The sequence below is a fragment of the Pinus tabuliformis genome, chromosome Q, assembly GCF_031772625.1.
Source record: "Pinus tabuliformis cultivar Carrire ecotype Pingquan chromosome Q, CPIR1, whole genome shotgun sequence".
In the NCBI taxonomy this organism is placed as follows: Eukaryota; Viridiplantae; Streptophyta; class Pinopsida; order Pinales; family Pinaceae; genus Pinus; species Pinus tabuliformis.
In genome coordinates, this window is record NC_142296.1 from 1,164,506,543 (window position 1) to 1,164,522,685 (window position 16,143).

Consider the following 16,143-nt stretch of genomic DNA (forward strand, 5'->3'; position numbering starts at 1 on the left):
CAAGTGAAGGCAACTCATGTATGACCAAAACATTATCACGAGGGAAGGAGATGCCACTACACTTTGGATTTGGACATGAATTATTCAATAAAGCAGAAGGAGTTTTACTAGTCCTGGGATTATGATTTTGATGAGAATTGATATGTACAAGAGACTTTAAGTTGACTAGATGTTGATAAGCAAGACATTTGACTACTAAATTAGGAAAATTCAAGACTTGTGCTAGTTCAAACAACTCAGCATGAAGACAATTTATACAAAGGGAAGGATAATGTATTTAAGCAGTAATGGGAGAAGAAATTCTATACTCATGTATTGCTCTGTCAATTTTTTGTCTGGGAATAGTAGATCTTCTAGGAAAAGACAAAACAATAGAGGAGGAATTTTCGTGAATTTGGGCAGAGGTAATATTTTGGACTTTAGGAGACTTAGGTATGTAAACTACCCAATTTTCCGGAAAGCTAAGCTCTTCCCATCTTATAACTTGATTCTCAATCTTTTGATTTTGAGCGTCTGTTATTATCACCACAGTTTTGATTGGCAACTGAAGGATATTTTTGATATGTTCATCAAAGACATAAACTGAGAAATTAGGATAACAATCAGACCAAACTGGACCATTTGATAAAGGGGCTATCTTTCCTCCAAGCAAAGTATCAATATATTTGTTATGAGTAAGATCTCTGATTGTCGCCAATACAAAAGTGTTCAGGCCTTTTTGAGTCAATGCAAAAATCCCAATCTTAATGCACGCTAGATGGACATAGGATGTATTATGTTTACGGACTTCTTTCTGCAAATCTTTTGGATTTAATGAAGGATTTGGCTAACACACCCTTTCACAGAGACTTTGGTTATAACTTTCAAATGAAACATATACAAATCAGAGTAAACATTAGAAAGACTAACAGAAAGGAGTTTCCAACATGCAAATGACTGGTTTTCGACAATTTCTCATTCGGCAGAATTGATGACAGATGAAGAAGCAATATCAAATAAAATTTGCATGTCATATTTCTCAGAATTTTGTTCATTTTCTTGTATTTCTCGGAAATAGATTGATTTCCGTCCAGCTTCCATTTTACTCCTAAAGAAGAAGTACGGACTGGACCATCCTGGCTCTGATACCAGATAATGCAATAAATATGGGAATTGCTCAATGGCACAATAAAATATATTATTTTACAAGCAATGATTGTGATTGAGATGATGGATTACATGGATGGGCCCCATATAAATAATCTAAGTGGAATCCCTTTTAAAGGAGTCACGTTTTATCATATCATGACTTTTCAATTATTGTTGTTATCAAAATTTCTTATTATTATATTCTGTTTTTATTCTTTATTAGTTTTTTTATTCTTTACTCATATTCGTAATAGCATTTCATACAGTGCATTCTAGTGGATCTATTGTAAATATTTTGATGAAAATATCATGGGGTTTTGAGAATCGGATCATAGTCCAGACTATTAGGATGCAGCTAGACTCTAGAGTAATGGTCTGAGTGCATTCTTAGCGTTTAGCTATTTTTACAGTGAATAGTGTTTTTTATACCCTAGTCATCTATATTTTTTTGCTGGATGTAAGTTTGACTCCCAGTGACCTACTTTGGTCATCTGTGGACATCAATATAATTTCTCTTTCTTTTCTCCACTTTAATTGACAATATCTGATTTTAAAATGCTGAACATGATATGTACTTTTTGACCCTTTATTTGAAATAGGCCGTTTCTGGAAAACATGTTATTTGGAATTGTTCGCGTTCATCATAGAGTTATGCAATAGCAGAAACAAGTTGTTACTTTTAAGAACTGCTAAACATGTAATATAATGTTTATAGCTGTATTCGTTGGAAGGGGACCCTTACCCCATGCTTTTGTTGTTTCAGAGCTTGAGAGAAAACTATCTCATTTACGTCATAAACTAGCTTGTTCCAATAAGGTAAAACTTCTATCTTCTTTACAGCCTAAGCATGTTAGTCAGTTGTCAGTTATTTTCTCCAGTTAAATTAACCACTTTCTCATATATCCCTTCAACATATGGTTGGATCACATGTACTTTGTTGTAATCAGAGTGAAAATTTGTAACTATATTATCTGAAATTTTTATTTCTTGTCATTTGCTGTTTTTTAATGGTGAAGGAAATGCATTGGAATAGCATTTCATTTTTAAGTGTGTGTTCGATTTGGTGTACAGATGGAAATTTCTAAAGGATTTGAATTGGAACAAGAAAGTTTTGAGGAAGAAAATTTGCTTTTATGCCAAAAAATTGAACAATTGCAAATCAAGGTATTGTTGAGTAAATTCAATTTGAATATATTATTCATTTCTTGACAGTTTTCAAGTTTCAGATGGTTATAACTTCATGTTTTTACCGTATATCCTCTCTAATCCATAACTTGTGAATTCATCAGGAGCATCGAAGTTATCTAATGGAGTAGTTATAGATGAGAAACTGCCAAAATTGCTTTCAGTTTCAATCCAGTAAAGACAGCTATTTAATTGTTTAAATGCAAAGATCATGAGTAGTAGATATTGAAAATTAAACTGAAAATTTGAAAATGTCATTCCCGACTCATAGATACATTATTCTTACCTTTGTTAGTTGGTCTGTGCATTCATTGGAATGAAGAGTTGTGTATGTGCAGTAGGATTTGTGTCCAGTGTGTGCTTGGGTTGTTTAGATAGGTGTCTACCCGACAGGTTGAGATAAAGCCCAAAGACTAAAAAGAAGTATGTGAGTGTCACACTCCTGCCCAAAGTCTGAAGGCAAGATTAAATGGCAAGGACAAGGAACCAAACTTCTTTTTAGCAGGATGTAGGGGAGTTGGAACATTTGAACGGTGGGTGACCAGGCTGTGGGGATAATTCCTTAAAGGATACACTCACATATCCTTTCTTCCTAGAAGTTGCTTCCTTTTTGATGAATGAACACAGTTCCATATCAAATTTCCAAGCTACACGCAAGGCCTTGGTTTTTGGAACCTTGGATCAATTCTTGAAAGGTGGATGCCACAGATTGATCCTTCATAATGGGGGTCAATGGGAGTGCCTATTTGTGAAAAGCTCCCAAAGCTCTAATGAAATGTGGGATGAGAAGATTCCCATTATAATGGGCAACATTTTACAGAAAACCTTACATTTCTAAGCCTATAGATGTAAAAAAATTCACCACATTAAACATCGATTAGAAAATAAACAATATCAATGACGAAAGTAGGTCAGTGGGACTTAAAAGCACAGCAAGTTGTGATATTAAAATCAAAGGGGATGAAGGCATCTATTCCAAAAAAGAGAATGAAAATACAAGTGACAAGGCAACTTGCTCATGGTTTAGTTTTGAAATTTCAATTTCTATTTCCGATGATACAAATCTTAGTAGGAACATCCCAACAATCTCTAATAAAATGTTCTCTATTTTTGAAATAATTTGAATTGAGAATCTGATGGGCGCTTATTATGACTTGGGTTTGAAGTGGTCTGACAGCTGAAAGTAAAAGCACATATATGACTTGTATGGAGGGCATTCCATAACTTCATTTGCGTGAGAGCATATTGCATTACCTTGCTTAAAGGTCCCGAAATTCTAGTGAGACAATGAGATGCTCCTTGTTAACCAAATAAATGAAGAGATGAGACAACAGGAATAAGAAATTATACTATATCAATATGCTTTGTGACAATGCCATACAAATATGCTGTCTATATATCAAACAAGTTCTGTAATTCTCATAAGGAACTGCTCACTTAATCTCTTTTATATTGCGTTAACTTAATTTCAATACTTGTTATTATGTATAACTTATTTTTCACTTTATTATGTTAGATTGTATCATTGCTTTTAGATGCATCACATTTATTCGTATCGTGGATTAAAATAAACATTGCAATGTATAACACCCCCTCTTAATGTTTATTTCTTTTTTCCGTGATCTCTTAACAGCCCTTAGAATTTCTTGAACTTATCCTTGATGAATGCCTTAGTAAATATGTTTACTACTTGATCTTGTGACTTGCAATAAATCAATTCTATTTATTTGTTCTACACCTATTCTTTGATGTAATGATGATTAATTTGTACATGTTTTGTTTTAGAATGGTATATTGGATTCTTCATCGTCTTTATTGCACTTTGATTGTCACAGTGTAAAGTTGTTGGTTGTATTTTTTGAAGTCTCAAATCACATAAAATCCTACTAAACCATATTTCCTCACATGTTCCAGCCACTGCTTTGTATTCTTCTTTTTGCAGATTTTCTAGGGCACATGCTAGAATTAAACAAATTTCTTCAGCAAATAACTATTTTCAATGATCAGTTAGCATTAGTTCCACAAAACATTCAAACAAATCATTGTAACGAACAAAGTTCGTATACGCAACAGATTACTTCAGAAGATCTGAAATATATAAACATCCATGATAGGACAATAATATGTTATAGAAGAATATTTGAGTACAAGTGAGATGATTGAATTACAAATGAGGGTCTGCTTTATATACCCAGGTATGTACCCTTTCATGAATGGTCATGTCCTTAGGGATATGCCTCTTGATTAACTAATTACTATTTAATTAACTATTCCTTCTTATTACTGTATTTATATTTTATTCATAACATTGCCTTCCTCTTCAAAAAGCTTTGTCCTCAAAGCTTATTGTTGACAAGGCATATTCTCTATTTCTTTTTCTTTTAATCTTTGTGCATCTTTCAGAACTCTTCAAATACTTGGAGTTGTTATCTTTGTTGATACAAGATGATAGGATTTTTTAAGAGATAAACAAAATTGTCGCACTGAGAAGGGATCTGACCATCCTAAACCAATATTCTGTGGAATCTTGCGGTTATTGAAAATTTGAGATGGATTTTTATTACAAGATTGAATTATGGTGACATCAAACATCAACGTTCTTAGGAACATAAGTCACTTGTTTCTGGTTGAGATACCTGCTTTTATAATTTGGATGAAGATAAGGAGTTCTTGTGATGTGATCTCTCAATTTGTTTGTGGTAACTTCATGGTTTATTGAAGGAATCTAATTTCTTTCAAGTACAAAAGTTGCTTGATTAATTGCAAAATCTTCACTTGAAATTTCCATTGCTTGCACTGCAACTTTTGAGTACATCTTCGCTTCAACTGGTTTATCCTGATCTTGAATTGTGATATTGACTGGATCAATATTCGTTCCCTTATGTTCAACTTGGACTGTTACGACTGAAGATTTCGATACTTCTTGAGTACATTCTTCTAACTTGTCTTTTAGCGACTTTTTGTCACTTTTAAGCTTCTTTATTTGCATAAGAAGGTTTTGATTATGATTCCTTAGACGTGAAAGTTCTTCGTTTTCTGAATTGTTGACTTTAGTCTTAATATCCTTTTCTTCATCTTTTAAACTTTTGATTTGTTCTAATAATTTTTTATTAAGGTTCTTTAAACGTAAATTTTCTTCTTCTTGTTCGGATAGGTGCTTTTTGAGTTCCTTCTTTGTGACTTTAGTCTTCTTGACTTGTGCAATTAATTTTTCAACGTGGTCCTTGAGGTGAGAAATTTCTTCGTCATTTTCCATTACTTCTTTGTAATGCATATCCACAAGATCTTCATATTCCTGTTGTAACGCTTTCTTGTTTTGCCGAAGTTTGGTTATTTTGTCTTTCTCTTGATCTTCCAACTGCACTTTCTTGGTACATTGGATTACATCGTTTTGTAGGAGTGATGATGAACGTTCCACTTGAAATTTGGATTCCATTTTCTTTGTTTCTTTATTAAAATCTGCATGTTGTTGGTTAAATATTGCCATTAATTGTTCGATATCTTTTGTGATTGATTGTTTTTGTGCATCAGTTAGAGATTCAACTAAGGTAAAAGTTTTGAAACATTTTCTGCAAACCACTTTTTTTATTTCTGAATGACTCTTGACAATTAGAATATCCTTTTGAACAAAAAGGACATTGTGAAAAAAACCCATATTTTTTTCTCTTTTCCTTCACTTCTTTTACTTGGTATGGAACCTTTTTTAATTATTGTAATTATTTTTAATTAACCTTACTCTCTTCCTTCAATTTATTTATTTATTTATTTTTTGTCTCTTTACTTTGAATAGATCCCTTTTTCAACTTTATAATCTTCCTTGGTAATTATATATATATATATATATTTATTTATTTTCATAACTTGAAATGCCATGTTTTGTTTTGTTTTGAAGATAATATTATATAGTACTCAAAAACTCTTTTATATTTTTAACTAATCCCCCTTTTTTATACCCTTTTTCTTAATTTAACTATTTTTTTTTTTGTAAGCTTGGTAGGACTACATCTTCATCATGTCCAACTTCTCATCTAGATCGGGGGGATAGCACAAGATTTGAATCCAAGACTTTCGGTTCGGTGAGACTTCATTTCCACGGCCATTGCCAATTGAGCTACCCCAAGTGGACTTTTCTTAATTTAACTATTAAAGTGAATGTTCATTAACTTTTCTTGTAACTTGTTTACTAATCGATTTTTTTCTTTTCTTTTTCTTTACTAATCAATTTTTTTCTTTTTGATATTTGACCTTGAGAAATACTATTTTCACACAGTTGACAACTTAATTTTGGTGGAAATGAATATAATTATAGTCTATAGAGGGTTGTGGCCTTCTGTTTAGAGTCAACTATAATAACATTGGTGCACACAAAATACGCTTCGTGGCAGAGGACGTTCAACATCTACAGGGTTGTCACCAAGTTTTTCGTGTTGCCACACTCTCAAATGGATATTTTTTTAGATCGACGGTTGTAGGTATGAATAGAATGTGGAAAACGTTGCTACAGAGGTCGTGCAATGGTGGTATAGGATAGACAACTGTGTAATTTGCTTCAGATTTTTTTGTATGACAACGATTATATAATGGTTATGGATAGGCGTATGATAGGGTAGTGAGAACGTCTATAGTGAAGTCAATGTGTTCTGTGATGGTGGCAGCGGCTTGGGCCGATTTTGCCGACAACTGTACCGAATAGAATGACAGGGCCAATTTTTTCTATAATATATACCTTTATTTATTTTTTATATTTATTTTTTCTTTTTTTTAATGGCCAGAAGCTTAAATTGGTAGAAATTGGCAGAATGGAGAAACTCCAATTATGTAGCGAAACGTTTGATCACACAACAACAAATTTGACGGAAGTTGATGGTCAAAGACCGGATCAAACTGGTTCTATGCAGCGGTTTAGCAGCCAGAGGATTGAACAACTTTGATACCAATGTAACGAACAAAGTTCGTATATGCAACATATTACTTCAGAAGATCTGAAATATATAAACATCCATGATAGAACAATAATATATTATAGAAGAATATTTGAGTACAAGTGAGATGATTGAGTTACAAATGAGGGTCTGCTTTATATACCCAGGCAGGTACCCTTTCATGAATGGTCATGTCCTTAGGGACATGCCTCTTGATTAATTAATTACTATTTAATTAACTATTCCTTGTTTTTTTTTTTGACAAGATTGGGTACTGATATATTATAAAACAACAACAGGGGGACTAGGTCCCAGTACATATGAAGAGGGAAGAAGGGTGAGGGAGGTGCAAAATGGGAACGCAGTCCCGTCCTCCATATCACTGATCATGCATCTTAGGATTTGAAATACATAGTGACTATATTGTCAAACGAACTGCCCTAACAGTAAACTGAATTTGCACATCATAGGAAAATAACAGAGAGGTCACCAAAACTGATTAACAGAATCCTTCGAAGGCTTGTCTTTCTTGTTATTGAGCTTGGTCGAGGCTTCGCCTTGCTCGCTTTGATTTAGTGTCTTGATGAAGCTCACTGCTTCTTCCAGATGTTGACATTTTTCTTTTAGCCCTTCGATCTTTGTTCTCTGTTTCTCGAATTTTTTCTTTTTGGATTTATTTTCGGATTCCATTTCAGCCCTGAGCTCATTGAGCGTTTTGATGAATCACCCGATCATGAAGCAGTTAGCCCTACATAGCGCGCAACTGCTGTTGTTCTCAATCTGCTCCAACGGATTACCAGACATATTTAAAACAATGGGGGAGCTCTTCTTATCCTTAATGCAATTCTGAGTTTGAGAACTTCTGGGTGTGGAAGTGCAGGAGGCAGCAATTCTCACTTTCTTGGCCGAACTTTTTTCCTTGATTGAAGTTCTAGAGATGCCGAGGCGTGCTTGGAGTGCTGACCTTCGCTAATGACTAACTGGAGCTGAAGCCTGATGGTGAGGGAGCTTGAGAGAGAAAGGATGAGGCAGCGGGGATGAGCTAGACCGAGAAATCTGAAGTCCAAAGGGCCGCTGTTAGATGAGGGAGAGGAGTGTTTGGGCAAATGAATAAAGCTCCGAGGACGAGAGGATGGATTGAACGGAGGAGAAATATAGAGCAGCACAGAGGGAACTAGATACACCCTGTGCATTGAACTGATCGAGACCACAGGGACAGACATAATGTTAGCTGAAAATATGCAAAACCAACAAACAAAAGCAACGATACCTTTGCCAACGCACAGAAGGGAATAGAGGAAGCTTATACAACTCCCAGAAATTCTCCTATTACAGACAATGCCACCTGAAGAAATTCTGCAAACGCTGTTGAGAGACTTCTTCTTCTGATGAAACCTGGTCCCGGGCTGCTTCTTATAACAATTGATATGAGGTTCCTCGTGATCCCTCCTGACAGCTGAATCCTTGCAAATCATGACAAATCGAGATCCCCTGCACTTGAAGGGACTTTTACCAACTTCAGTTGTGTCTTGAGGATGAGATATTTTAAACTTTAGGATACTCTGCTTACTGTTCTGAACGGGGGAGATTTTCTGCGCTGCTCTAGGCAGATTTTCTCTGTTTTTTATGTCAGTCATTTGTTGGATAATCGTGCTCTGGGCCTGCCTTGTACTGAGTTCCTCTTTTTTCATATGTATGATGATTTTATTTAGGCCTTGTATTATGGTCCTGATCGCCATTGAAGACTGGTTATGGTATTGATTTTTCATAGACATGATTATTTTCTCTTGTTGTCCCAACCCCTCTGTCCACCGCCTTGTTGGCTAAGGCATCCACTGCTTGGTTATGAGCTCTTAAAACATGTTTATATACAACTTTCCCTAACAGATTGACATTGTCAATAATTCTTTGCTTTATCTTGTTCAAGGCTTGATTTTTAAATTCTCTTCCAGAATCCATTGCTGCTATAATAATAGCAGAGTCTCCAATAATAATTGGATCTTTTGCTTGGAGCTTTGTGAGGATGCTGGTTCCCATTAGCAAAACATAGGCCTCTGCCCTATTGTTTGATAGAGTCCCCAACCCCCACTCGAACGTTATGTTTGTTTCACCTTGCTGATCCAGAATTAGCCCGCCTGCCCCAGCTCTTCCGGGGTTATTCTTCGAGGCTCCATCAAGGAAGAGTATGTAGTTTTTTTGGTTTTTGATCTATCCCTCTATTTCCTTTTCATTGCCCCGAAGTTTCCAGTTTTCTTGCTTGCTTCCAACATTTTTTGAAATATAGTTCCTGGCTAGGCCATCCAAGGGTATCTTCTCGTACCAATCCTTTTCTGCTTGTGTCCAGCTGGTTTGATCCGGGGGTGGCATACCTTTAGAGCTGATCATTTCTGCAATTTGGGCCCATGTTTTGGAGAGAATAATCCCTGAGCTTGGTTTTTTTCCCATGAAGATGCACTTATTTCTTACCACCCATATGTGCCAACATAGTGTGGAGGGGAGACACTTCCGAACACCTATAATGGCAGCCTTGTTTCGCTTAGCATAGGGGTAGCTGTGAGCCCAATTTTTGTATAAAGGAGACAACTGCACAATTGGCTCAATATTCAATTCGAGGGGGTTGATAACTTGCTTCCAACACTGTCTAGCTATGGGACAGTTCAAGAAGAGGTGTTGTGAACTCTCTTCTTCTAAATGGCAAAGGACACATATTGACAGCCCTTGAATGCCCTTTTTCCTCAAATTCTCAGCAGTAAGAATCCTCCCTTTTAGCAGAGTCCAGACGAAAAACTTGATTTTAGGAAGACAGACGTTCTTCCATACAGCAAGCCAGAGGCTCCAATTATCATAGTTGCTATAATTACATAGGAAGTTGTAACCAGATTTGACTATGTAAGTTCCGCTGCTAGGGTATAAGTGTCTTTTTTCTACTTGTTTATCGGAGCTGAGCCATACAGAAGTGCCTTCAATTCTTCCCATTGATCTGAGAGGCGGTTTGGTAAAGGAGGCTTTTTCCAAGCGGTCTAGATATTTTGATCCCACTCCGAAATGGAGGATAAAGAAGTTATTCCCTTCTCCTCCAACCAGTCATGAAGATCATTCAGATTGTGATGTCCTTTTAATGGTGCTACTCCCATAATTCTATCATGCCAAATGGAAGTGTTTTCTCCATTTCCAGGATTTTTTGAGAAATTGTTTTTGATGTGGGGAATGGGTTTTTTTAATAAGCTTCCAGATTTGAGTGCAGGGGCGGTTCGGGATCAACCCATTAATCAGTGAAGACCTCTACCCGTTGAGGTATTTCTTGGCCAGGGCTTCTCCCCACCACTGATCCTGCCCAATGAGCATGCGCCAGACTAACTTTGTGCCAAGAGCTTTGTTTGTTATATTTGGGAGACGGATGGAGATACCTCCATATTTGAATGGAAGAGTCATTTGATCCCACCGAACCAAACTGAACTTTTTGGAGTCCTGTCTCCCCCCCGCCAAAGGAAGCCTCTGATTATAAGCTCCATTTGCTCATGAATGCTAGCTGGAGCCAAAGTTAGAGCGAACTGATAGATTGGCAAAGCCGAGAGGAGCTCTTTGATCAAGATGGTTTTACCAGCCAAGTTTAACCACATCATCCCCTAGCTTTGGATTTTTCCTCTAACCTTCTCTATTTGTTTATTGAATATTCCAGGTCTCTGTCTTAATCCTTTCTTTGGCCATTGGTAACCCCAAATATATGAAATGGCTCCATTTTTGCTGAACTGGGATTTCTAGTGTTTGGGATATCCTTTGCATGATGTTATTTGGCACATTCTAGGTGTATATTCTGCATTTTTTGTTGTTCAAAAGACCTCTAGAGGCAACTAGGAAGTCATCTAACACATTTTTGAACCTTCTAGCAATTATGCTAGATGCACCCCCAATCAAGAGGGTGTCGTCAGCGAAGAGAGAGTGATTAATTTCTTTAATGCCTCGAGCAATCCTTATGCCTGTAATCTTCGTTCTCAATCGTTGATTCTCCAGATGTATGCTAAGCGTTTCTGCCATTATGATGTAAAGAAAAGGGGAGAGTGGGCATCCCTGCCTCAGTCCTCTGGTACTTCGAAAGTATCTGCTGGGCCTTCCATTAATTAGAGGTGCAATCCAAGGGTTGGAGTTGCATGCTTCTATAATTCTAATGAACTTATTTGAAATACCAAACTTTTGGAGAGCTGCAACCAGAAAGCGATGGCAAACACGGTCAAAAGCATTAGCCATATCCAACTTTATAACCATTCCTCTTTCGTTGTTTTGGATGCTACTGTGGATGGCTTCTTGAATGAGGATTACATTGTTGGTTATTTTCCTTTTTGGGACGAAGCCCCCTTGGTTTTCCGAGATAATATATGGGAGAACTTTTTTTAGATGGTTTGCCAAAATCTTGGTGATGATTTTATATCAGGAGTTACACAGAGAAATTGGCCTGAATCTATCAAAGGAGACAGGATTTGGCTCTTTGGGAATGAGGACCAGGTGAGAGGTTTTTGTATTTTCCCCCACTTTGTATTTTTTGAAGACATTCTTGATCATACGAACCAGATCTTTTTTAATAGTCTCCCAATGGCACTTGTAGAAAGCGATGGTGAATCCGTCGGGGCCTGGGGCTTTTTCTGGATGCATGCTCCAAATAGCTTCCCTTATTTCCTCCATTATAACCTCTTTCTCGAGCTCAATGTTTTACTGTTCACTGACTTTGCTGCCAATTTGTTGAAGGAAATCAGCGTTATCTACTTGCTGCTCCCCAGCTGTGAGGAGATTTTTGAAGTGATTAAACGCTACTTCTTTTATTTCTTCTCTCCCCTTAATTTCCTGCCCTTCCACTTGGATTTTGTCAATTTGGTTGCCTGCTCGGCAAAGCTTGAGGTTGTTGTGGAAAAAGGTTGTGTTTTTGTCCCCTGCTTGGATCCAGAGACATCTGGACTTTTGTCTAATTTCCTCCTCTTCGTTTCTATTTTGCTGATAGAGGGCTGCAAACATTTCAATTTCGTGAGCTTTGTCTTGTTCTGTAACTTGCTGACTCTCTTTTTTTTTGTTCCACTTTTCCAGCTTGTCTTGTAACTTTGATTTTCGTTTCTTGTCCCTTAAAGCTTCTTCTCTGGCCCATGTTTTTATTTTTTCTCTCACATTTTTGAGCTTAGTCTCCCAGACATAATGAGGGGAGCCCAACACCTCTGCGTCCCAGCTTTCTTTTATTAAGTTCCTGAAGCTGTCCTTGCTGTCCCAAATTTTGCTATACTTGAATGGGATTGGACCCTGATTTTCCCACTTGTCCAGGATGAGCACAACCGGCTTGTGGTCGGATGCCGAGGCATGCATGATTTTGCTCTTGATAGACGAAAAACTTGCTGCAATATCCTCTTGAATCAAGATTCTGTCGAGCCTTTCCTTTATGTTATGAACGCCCATTCTTTTGTTGGTCCATGTGAATTTTCTGTTGCTGGGATGGATATCAAGCAATTTACGATCAACAATAATATCCTCCAAGACAGCTCTTGAAGGGTCTCCTATGAATCTGCCTCCCAGCTTTTCCTCTATATTCCGAATCAAGTTTAGATCCCCTCCCATTACTAATTTGTCAATCTGAACATCTTGTACCTCCTTTTTTAGAGACTCCCAACATAAGGCTTTGTCTCTATAGTGATTTGGTGAGTAGATGTTTATGACCGTATATCTGATGTTTGTGTTCTTCTTTATTAGATCTGTCCTGACCCAGCTGTTGTTGAGTTTTTGGCTGATAATTTTCCAGTTCCATTTATTCCACAACGTACCAATGCCTCCTGAGGCCCCGTTTGAATCTGTTGCTATTCCTTCATAATTTTTTTGAGTTGCTATCATATTTTGAAACTCTCGGTTATTTATTTTGGTCTCTTGGATCATTAATATATCCGACTGTTCTTGCTTTATTAAATCTCTTGTTGCATTGAGTTTTAAGGCAGAACCCAACTCTCTGCTGTTCCAAGGGACCAAGATCATTATTTACTTGGTTTATGGTGGTTCCCAGCCTTATCCTTTGGCTGTGTTTTCTCCACACTCCCTTTCAATTTGCCTAAGAAAGTATCCATTGGCTGTTGAGTTCCGATAGCCATATCTTTTGCTGCAGCCTCATCTCTAAGTTCCTTGTTGGATTTCCTCCCGGCTTTTTTTGGTTGTTCCTGAGCGTTGGATGTCTCTTTGACTTTGTTTCTAGTGAGGATTCTATCAATTGAGGGTGGGGGAGGCGAGAAACTGGGGGGTGGGGAGGAAGCACTGGTAGTAGCGATGAACTGGGGAGGGGAGCGAGGAGATGGAGGATCTTCATCCAGGAGTTCGAAGGGATTAGATGACGGAACGACCAGAGGAGCGGGGTTGATGGGGGGGTTAGAGGAAGTGGCAATATTTTCATGAGCTTGAGGAGGGTTCTGGGTAGTTTGTTTATTGCTAGTTTTCTTCCTTTTCACTTGTTCCCAGTTGTTTTCGTGGGTTTTTTCCATCTCAACCATTTCCACTTCCTTAAGTTTACTACATCTATTTGCAAAATGACCATACTCGTGACATATTTTGCATTTGAAGGGGATTTGCTCATAGACAAGATGCTGGATGTGCGTCCACTGATGCACCCTTAGTTTGACTGCCTCAGGAAGCTCTTTTCCCAGATCTACTTCTATGCAGATCCTGGCACAAGCGTGCATGTTGTCTTTTGGTTCACATCTATCAATATACTTGCCCACCGCGTTCCCGATAGCTTTGACTGATTCGTCCCCCCAACAATGAAGAGGGAGATGCGGCAACCTAACCCAAACTGGCACTGCGTTTGGGATGTCCATCTCAAGATCAAAGTACGGAGACCACCTGTTCAAGTATAGGCCTCTCGAGTCCATGAAGTATGGACCATTCCTGAAAATAAGGTTCCTGTCTTTGGATTCAAATAAAAATGTGTAGTAGCCCCTTCCACAGAACTTGATTGCGATTTTCCCTTGTATGTTGGCGCTCCAGTTTCTCTCCACCCATTTTTGAACTGCTCTGGGGGAGGGCCATAGACCTGTGAACTGCCCAACTAGTCCCCGTTCGGCTAGAGAAATGGCTGCTTTTCGAGGTAGAGTTGGAGGTAAGGATATTTCAGGAATGTCATCTAGTTTTTTGGCAAATTTACTTGCAACTGGCCTGGCTTTTGGAGCTCCATGATCAACTATTAATGAGGTGAAAGCTACTTCGTGATTGGGTTCATTATCTGGGGAAGGAGAGTCCCCCGACTGGTGAGGCATTGGACAAAGGAAAGCTCAGCAGCAGGAGGTTTCCAAGCCTGGAGCAAGATGCAGGGATCAACGCAATAGGACCAACCACAAGGAAGCCAGGGGAAGGGAGGCAGCCCAACAGCAGCAGGCTGCCAGGCAGGGCCGTTGCAGGAGGCAGCGCGAAAGGCACAGGCACAGGCTAGGTCACGGGCGCGCAACAACAGTCAACTATTCCTTGTTATTATTATATTTATATTTTGTTCATAACAATCATTAAGCAGTGACATAGAAGAAAAATATCAACCAATGAACATGAAAGAGCAGTAGAAATAAATATGAGACACTGAGACAAGAGATAGAGAAATAAGGCCTGAGGCCAGGAAAAAATCCACAAGGGAAAACCTAGAAATCTTTCCTTATGAGAGAGAGAGTTCAAGTTCATTAATACATTATAAACAACATCAGGATAAAAGACAAACCAATACCCATGAACAAGATGAAATCCCAAACCATCCTCCTGAAATTTTGGCCCTCCTTTTCTCCTTCTGAAATTTGCTTGATCATAGATAGACAAGACAAATTCGATGTGTTAAATGAGGAGTAAGACTCTCCTTTATATAGACTCTGATGGGGGTTGAATGGGTGCCTCTTGGGGTCCAACCGACCTAAAATAATTTGAGGCCAACTTGTAGATTTTGAAGGCAAGAATAAAAATTCAAAATTCAAAATTCAAAATTTTCTTCATGATGAAAATACCAACCATTGCTACCATATTTATCAACACTTATATTGTTGAAAGAGCCATTGATGGTTGCTTTTTACTTGCCCATAAGATCACTCCACTACCGGGAGTCAAGAGGTCATAGCTCGAATGGTTGGGAGGTAGGTCTCGCACACTCCCCACAAGCGTTCAAATCCTTGATGAGACATGGTCTATTGTGATAAGGCTAGAAGGGTAGATGCCCTCCACATTTCAGATTCTGAAACATCATATAACTAAAGATATAGTGAAAATACCAAGCTGACTTGTTTGTAGAAGATTTTAGGAGCATTCAAGAAGCCTAACTTCCTTAGAGCATATCTCCAAAATTATAGCGAACCAAAGTCTGTAATTTGAACCATAGGTACATGACGATCTTCTATTTGTATTCTCCAAGTTTCATGGTATGAAACATATCAAAGCAAAAGTTATAGCAAAAATGCCAAGCTGACCTGTTTGAAGAAGATTTCCAGAGCATTCAAGAAAGCCTAACTTCCTTAAACCATATCTCCGAAATGATAGCAAATCAAGATCTAAAATTTGAACCATAGGTGTATGATGATCTTCTATCTGTATCCTCCAAGTTTCATGACCTGAAACATCCCAGAACAAAAGTTACAACGAAAATTCCAATCTGTCCTGTTAGAAGAAGATTTCAGAAGCATTCAAGAAACCTAACTTCCTTAGATCATATCTTCGAAATTATAGTGAACCAACATCTGAGATTTGAACCAGTGTTGATAATATCGTTATCGGGAAAATATCGGCGAGGGTCCAGAAAATATCTTATCGGCAATATCGGTGAAAATATCGGCAAAATATCGGCAAATATCGGCAAGCATAAAAAATGCATAATATATTCATTATTTTCAGATTTCTAAACATATAAAGCAAAAAACAACATGAACTA

At 37.7% G+C, this 16,143-nt stretch overlaps 1 protein-coding gene across 1 annotated transcript in view; it reads left to right on the forward strand.

Moving 5' to 3' along the window:
* GC2 (golgin Putative 2) overlaps positions 1-16,143 on the forward strand; it is a 139,653-nt gene that overhangs the window by 115,751 nt on the left and 7,759 nt on the right. The window contains exons 7-8 of the mRNA XM_089388003.1: positions 1,892-1,944; positions 2,200-2,292. Coding sequence (XP_089244129.1) covers positions 1,892-1,944; positions 2,200-2,292 — 146 coding nt within the window. The remainder of the gene's footprint in view (positions 1-1,891; positions 1,945-2,199; positions 2,293-16,143) is intronic.